Raw genomic sequence first — 7,493 nt, forward strand, 5'->3', positions numbered from 1 at the left:
TGAGCGGCTTTGAATTCTGTGTCTCCTTCTCTCTCTGTCCCTCCCCTGCTCGTGCTCTCTCTGTCTCTCTGTCTCTCCTCTCTCTCAAAAATAAAATAAAACATTTTTTTTAAAGCCTTAAAAAATAAGGAAGTGAAATAAAATTTAAAAGTAAAGGCAGAGGAAAAAGAAAGGCCCAACTGGAGGACCCAAATCCCTGCAGGGGCAGCATTGACCTCGGGGGTTTCCCACCTCCAGGGTGATAGGTCTTTGTAACCTCATGGCGCCATCTGCTGGTCATCCTGGGACAACCGCTTCAGCTTATTCGCAAAAGGGCTTTGAGGTGAATCCAGCCAACATCGCTGGGCATTCGGGATATAGATCACATTCCGTTTACAGGCTAATCTCACGCCGTTCTTTCCTCCAGAATTTACTTTTGATCTCGCATGACAGTAATAACTGTAACCGGGACACCAGAGTAAGTCCCTTTTGTACAAGGAATGGTCACCGGATAACTGCGCACGGCCCCTCCTGCCTGGAGTGGCTGGTTCTTCAGATCCTCTCCCCTCTGCTCTTGAGAAAACTCACTCCCAGCCGACTTTGAACACTGTCGGTTTCATCTCCATGTGTCTCTGTCCTGTGGGTTTCCATAGATCTTGACTTTTTGGCCTTGGATTAATTCGGCAGCTCAGGCATTCCTACACGGACCAAAAACCTAAAATGCTGGCCAGGCCTCTCGTGGGTCCCTCTAGAACCCTGCTTTTCTACCTCCGCAAAGGGAGTGGGGTACCTCACTCCCTGGCAGTCTCCGCTGGGAGGGGACCTGTGGCCCAGCTGATCTCTTACCCTCTTCCCAACCAGACCCTGGCCACAGTGGCTGCCCAGCAAAAGCCCCCTTGCTATCTGAGGCTGGGCTTTAGATGTAGGACAGCATGCATATCCGGCAACATCCTCTGTTGTAGATACTGGTGGGAAAGTGTTTTCCTTCTAACACTGCTAATTCCAGTTCTACAAGGCACCTCTCAAAATACCAGCCTTAAAAATAGCCCTAACCAGACTCTGGACAGATGTATCCATTCACCTATCCAGCTGGGGCATTGTGATATAGTAATGGTCCCAGTTCTTGGCATAGAGCTTCTAAAACCTGTGAATTTCCTGAGTGAGGCGGGGGGTGGGGGGGGGCGGGGGGGACGGCTAGAAGTATCTTTGGTTATAATATTTGGCTTGTGTCCCCGTTACTGGCACAGAGGGGTTTGGAGAGCTTCCGGGTTGGTGAACTCATCAACATTCAGGGATATAGTGCCCCCACACTCCGTGGGGACTCCATGGGGACAACTGGAACCCTCCAGACCTTGCCCTACGAACTTCATCTGGCTGTTCATTTGTTTCCTTTATAATGTCCTTTGTGATAAACTGGTAACGGCTAAGTAAATAAGTAAATACATACAGACATACATAAAAGAAAAGAAAGTAAAATCAAAAGTAACTCTCAAGTCTTCCTGAACTTCGTCAAGATCTTCACATGGTGTTTATTAGTAGAGAGTGATGAGAAGGTCTATCCTCAAGGCAGAGGAGGGGCTGGGAACCCCTGATTGGTCCTGCCCGGCAGGGGAGGACTGCCATATTTGGAGAGCAGCGGGGATGCCGCCTCCCCCTGCAGTTCCTACATAGGCAGGACCGTGCCCTGGAGGACACTGCTGCTGAGGCTCCAGAGACACACTTCCAGAGAGATCCCAAGGTAGGTGGGGAGCCAGAGTTCGCGCTGGGTTCCATTTCTGTGGTCAGGGTTGCTCATTTCTAATCAGACTGCAAACCATGCCGGGATTTCTTTTCTCCCACTCCCTCGCGTGGGCCCCCAGTCAGGGGACACATAGGAATGTTGGGGCATCACTGGTGTTGCGTGTCTGCTTCTGGTGTTGACAATAAAATGCTATTTTACGGTTGGCCGGTTGGGATTTTCTTTGTGCTTTCACACCCTTGTCCATGAGCATGAATTTCTTTCTCGAGATCTCTGTGCTTTTGTGTCTTTAGTTTGACACACCTGTAATTTGTGTTATTATTCTTATTTAACATTTCTCCTGCCAAGGAGTCTGGGCTGAGGGCATGGGGTGTGATTAATGAATGTTCGCTTCATGCTCGGCTCTCTTTGGAGAAGGCTGGTCTGAGGTCACTGTGATTAGGGAGCAGTGGGGGGTCAGGTGCCAGAAGCCTGGGTGCTCAGGCTGCTGCCGGGCGCACTCATGCCCTCCCTGGACCAGAGACTAGACCATGCCTGCAGGGATAGAGAGGTCACCAGGCATCGAGAGGGGACTGCATTGCGCTTGCGTTTTGCCTTTTTTCCTACGTAAGAACCAGCATCACACTGGAGTTGGACATTTTAGCAGAGGTGGACCAGTCACTTTGGGAATATGGCAGGGAGCAGGTGTTAGGGGCTAAGCAAGCTAACTTTTCCACCTCCTTCAGCTCTGGCACGAATGGACTCACGTAAAACTTCATCTAGGACACGGCGTAAGCACGCCTGGCTATGGTCACTGTTCCTGCGTTTCTGATCCACACCGACAAGGGTCCAGGTCCTGGAATGCCCTGAACAGTTGACCTTGGGAAGTAGATTTCCACAATAGCTATTGTAGTTTCAGGAGCCAGACATGACAAACTACCAGACTCGGGGGCTGAGGGAAGGGGGACTATCCCCTGATGTCATCAGCAGCCCTTCAGATGCCCAGGGGCCACCTTGACCCTGGACCCTCGGCTCTCCCCCAGGCCCTCATCTCCTTTGAAATTCCTCACGAGCCCTGCTCTTTGCTCAGCTTGGGGGCCGTCGGTGCTGCCCTCTGTGCCCAGTGAGTCAAAAGCACAAAATCTAAGCACCGTTCCCTTCTGCAGCCCAGAAAGGCCATGATGCATGGAAACTGTGCACATGGGAACAGTGTCAGACAGACCTGGATTCGAGTCCACCACCCATTAGTGTGCAGCCTTGGGCCAGTGACTTACCTACTCTGAAACCCAGCACAACTTTCATAAGATGGGAATGATAACGTACCTACCCCACGTGAGAATTAAGCTAGTCAATGCCAATGGCTGCCACTTAGTAAGTGCTCAATAAAAAGCTAGGTGACGGGGAGGGTGGGGTCACGCCGCCCCCAGGGGTGAGACTGGGAGCGTTGTCTATAACACATCTTGACCCCCTGACACAGGAGGCAGGGGTCTCCTGGCCACGCTTTTGTCTCTCTCTCCCCGTCATTACCATAAAGCCCTTTAGGGTCAGCAGCCAGGTGACTTTCTTTGAATGGATAGCAGAATGCACCAGGGCCAGAGCCAGCTTAGGGCAACAGAGAATAAAAAGGGAAGGTTAAGAATACAGTCTGTGCACGGAAGCCTGTGGTTCCAACTCTTCTGGGTGCTTTCCTCCAGAGATCCCTTGATTTCAAAGACTTGGGAACACCAAAGAAAACCTATACGTATTATGTCATTACTCATTTATTTTCCCATGCATATTCAAAGGCTTTATAATTGCCAGTTGTAGCTTCTTATCTGTATGAGAAAACCAGATCTCTGCCCTAAGTGCATATAATTTCAGGCAAAAGCAAGAAACTGGGGATTGGCTTAGCCAGTACAACCGGAGCATGGGAAAACTATTATGGTTTTGGAAAATGTGAACGGCGTGAGGTTGCATTCCTTGCTTAAAATCTGCACACGGGAGCCCGGGAACCCCACCGGAGAAAGTAACCGTCCCGGCCTTTGCTATTGCAGATCCTGACACAATGAGGAAGCATCTGGGCGGATGCTGGTTGGCCATTGTCTGCGTCCTGCTGTTCAGCCAGCTCTCGGCAGTCAAGGCAAGAGGCATAAAGCACAGAATCAAGTGGAACCGGAAGACTTTGCCCAGCATCTCCCAGGTCACGGAGGCGCACACGGCTGAGATCCGCCCTGGGGCCTTCATCAGGCAGGGCCGGAAGCTTGATATCGACCTTGGCGCTGAAGGCAACAGGTACTACGAGGCCAACTACTGGCAGTTCCCCGATGGGATCCACTACAATGGCTGCTCTGAGGCCAACGTGACCAAGGAGAAGTTTGTCAGCAGTTGCATCAACGCCACCCAGGTGGCCAACCAGGAGGAGCTGTCCCGCGAGAAACAAGATGACAAGCTTTACCAGCGGGTCCTGTGGCGGCTGATCAGGGAGCTCTGCTCTGTCAAGCACTGTGATTTTTGGTTGGAAAGGGGAGCGGGACTTCGGGTCACCCTAGACCAGCCTGTGATGCTCTGCCCGCTGGTTTTCATTTGGTTTATTGCGACATAAGCTTGCAGGCAGGCTGGCAGCCACGGGGATGGGGGGGTGAGCAAGCCGCTGAGTTATCCCAGTTCCTCTCCTCCAGACCCAAACCCCCATGTGTCCCGAAGGTACACATGAGGAACCAAGTATTCCCACGGGTACCCGTCTGCTTTTGATAAATGTGTGTGTACCAATCCCCTCCAGGCTCTACTGAAGGGCGGCCTTTTAATCACCACATTCTCAGGTCCCAGCGGAGGGTCTGGCACACCATCTTCCGCAGTAAATGTTGGGTGAACAGATAAGAGAGCGAGCCAGGGACCCTGCCACGCGCGTCACGCTATTTCCGGACCCCTCTTAGAGGTAGGTGCTATTCCCACTGTACAGATGAGGAAACGGAGGCTCCAACAGGTGAAGTGGCTGGAGAGTAGCAGAGCCAAAATTCAATCCTGGCTTGTGTCACCCCAGGTCTTCCCCTCTGTGCAATCCCAGAGCTGTCTTGTGATCCCTTTCTTACTGCTCGCAAGACCCAAACCCAAACACAGATTTCTGGCGAAACCGCAGAAACCCCACTTTTGGAAATACGAAACGGTCTGAACTGATGGCCATGTATCTTAATACCTGGTTACATGGAGGTTTTATTTAACTCTTCTCATCAAACTAAGATACAAGAAAGGGATTAAGCGGACACAGAAGTAAAGCTAGACAAAGGCCCAGAAATCACAGCGTAAGGCGATCTTGCCGGGCCAGTTCCCAGAGCAGACCAGATGCACAGCAGGATGTGACCACGGCACAAAGGTTTTTGTTTTGTTTTGTTCTGGTTTCGGTGTTTTTCTTTTTGTTTTTGTTTTTCGCAAGAAGGATAAGTATTTGCTCTTCCTGGCTCTGAACTATTATCTGGATTTGAGAAAGTATTTTTAATGGGCATGTTTGCTTTCTAATGTTCGTTCCCCCAGCCCTTTCTGTATCTCTCTGTGTATATGCAAATGAGAATCTTTAAATATACTCCCTTTACACGGGTACCACGCCAATTTCTGGCTGCTTTTTTACTCCCACTTCGGTGAGGGGCCGTCATTTCTGTGAACCACTTAGCTCTATAAAAAAATAATTCCTTGCCAAAAAGGTTCAAGAGAAGCTACGTCTTTAGGGAGACCCGACAAAGAACTCACTCATGCCCTAAGCAAGAGGAGATATGCCACTTATTATCTACTTCTTATTAGTTACCTATAGATACTACAAAATGCTAGTTAATATTAGTTACAAATAAATATATCACAAAATAGGAATACGGCTTAAGTACAAATAATGAAGCTACTGCTCTAAGATGCCCCAAGAGACGCTCTGGGGTGCATTTAGAGGCGCCCCCCCCCCTCCTCCCCAGGAATTGTTGAACCATATTTGGACGCACCAGCTGCTGAATATTATCAATTCTCCTTTAAAGAGAGTCTGTAAGGGGAGAAAAATGTGCAATCTCGGACAGTGTATCCTAAGTATTTTAAAACATGAATGTTGATAATGGTACCTCTTGTTCTGAGCCTCCACTGCTATCAGCGTTCTTCTCAAGGCTACTTTTGGAAGGTTTAAATACACGGAAAGCCAGTGGAGGACTTGGGGGCGGGGCAGCCCAGGGTAGTAGCGGCTCTCCCCTGGGAGCCTGGGGGGCCTAGCCCCTGCCCTGAATCTGCACCGAGGAGGAGGAGGAGGAGGGTGGGATGAAGGCCAGAAGGCCGTAGTTCTCAGAAGGCCAGCACTGTGCCCACCTTCTGCTTCCACAGTCCTGTTGGACTCTTGAGCAGAGCACAAGATAGAAGTACAAGCCATGTGGGTCATTTCTTCCCTGTCCATTTTTTATTTTTATTTTTTTAATAATAACAATAGCAAGAAAGACAGAAGGAAGGATGGAAGGAAAGAAGGAAGGAAGGAAGGAACAGGAAGAAAGAAAGAAAAGAAAGAAAAGAAAAGAAAAGAAAAGAAAAGAAGGGGGGCGCCTGGGTGGCTCGGTCGGTTAAGCGTCCGACTTCAGCTCAGGTCATGATCTCACAGTCCGTGAGTTCGAGCCCCGCGTCGGGCTCTGTGCTAACAGCTCAGAGCCTGGAGCTTGCTTCGGACTCTGTGTCTCCCTCCCTCTCTGCCCCTCCCCTGTTCATGCTCTGTCTCTCTCTGTCTCAAAAATAAATAAACGTTAAAAAAAAATTTTTTTTAAAAGAAAAGAAAGGAAGGAAAGAAAGAAAGAAAAGAAAGAAAGAAAGAAAGAAAGAAAGAAAGAAAGAGAAAGAAAGAAAGAAAGAAACTACTTACAGGCTGATGTTGAAAATTTCAGCCCAGTCCTGCTGAGTGTAACTAACCATAAGGGCACACACAGGCACAGAAGCAAAATGACTTCATTTCTTAGGTGAAAACAGGTCACAACATAGTACATTTTCTATAATTGCTGTCTTTTCTCATTTCATTAACAGTTCCAGACATCAGATTTAAGTGGGGCGTGAAAGGGAATTTGTACATGGTGATTCAAATGCAAACATTATTCACGAAGCTTTTGAGACTATATGTGCTTGAACATCCTTGCTGATGTTTACGAATTATGAGGTCAAGGGAAGGCTTCGGTTTTTCGCTTTAGCAAAAGGTTGCCGAGCACCTGCTGTGTGTAACACACTGTAAGGGACCTCCGAATTATTCTTGATACAGTCATTCTAAATGTGAATAATTTCGCTAACATTGCATTCTCAGCCCCTCCAAGTGTTGACTCTTCCAAATGTGCTTATTGTAAAAGTGACATTCAAATGACAATGGAAATCTGATTGCCGGCAATCCCAGCATCTGATGAAGTCATTGTCTTCGGTTTGCCCTCTTACCTCCTAGGCCATAATATTTGCATATACATGTGTACATACTTGCAGTAACAATGTAGCTTTTATATTCCAAATATTCTCTGGACTTTATTCTATGCTTTTTTCATTTTTTGTGCCAGGTTTTAGTTCTTGGCTCCCCCTACCTTTCCCAACCCATTCTCTCCCTCCTGCCTGCTGTGCAACCTCCTCATTTTCACTGTGCTTAGGTATACGAGGGAGGGTTTTTTTAATTTGATTGCTCCTTTAAAAAACACTATGATTGTACATATCACATTTATTCCTCCGCAGTTTGATTTATAACTTCACACTGCCTCATGAACCTCTTTCCAGTTCAACAGCGAGCTGGTTAGCTAATGTGTCCTTTCAGATTGCCGTGTAATATTCCATGGTGTAGATA

The 7,493-nt window shown here is 48.4% G+C and overlaps 1 protein-coding gene across 1 annotated transcript; it reads left to right on the forward strand.

The window, feature by feature from the left end:
- Nucleotides 1–1,620: 1,620 nt before the first annotated feature.
- On the forward strand, nucleotides 1,621–5,278 carry PRND (prion like protein doppel). Its single transcript, XM_040447610.1, has 2 exons — nucleotides 1,621–1,717; nucleotides 3,730–5,278. The coding sequence occupies exon 2, from the start codon at nucleotides 3,741–3,743 to the stop codon at nucleotides 4,275–4,277; it is 537 nt and encodes a 178-aa protein (XP_040303544.1). The 5' UTR covers nucleotides 1,621–1,717; nucleotides 3,730–3,740; the 3' UTR covers nucleotides 4,278–5,278.
- The last annotated feature ends 2,215 nt before the right edge of the window (nucleotides 5,279–7,493 follow it).

Source organism: Herpailurus yagouaroundi, unplaced genomic scaffold, assembly GCF_014898765.1.
Source record: "Herpailurus yagouaroundi ecotype Mexico unplaced genomic scaffold, PumYag 196, whole genome shotgun sequence".
NCBI lineage: Eukaryota > Metazoa > Chordata > Mammalia > Carnivora > Felidae > Herpailurus > Herpailurus yagouaroundi.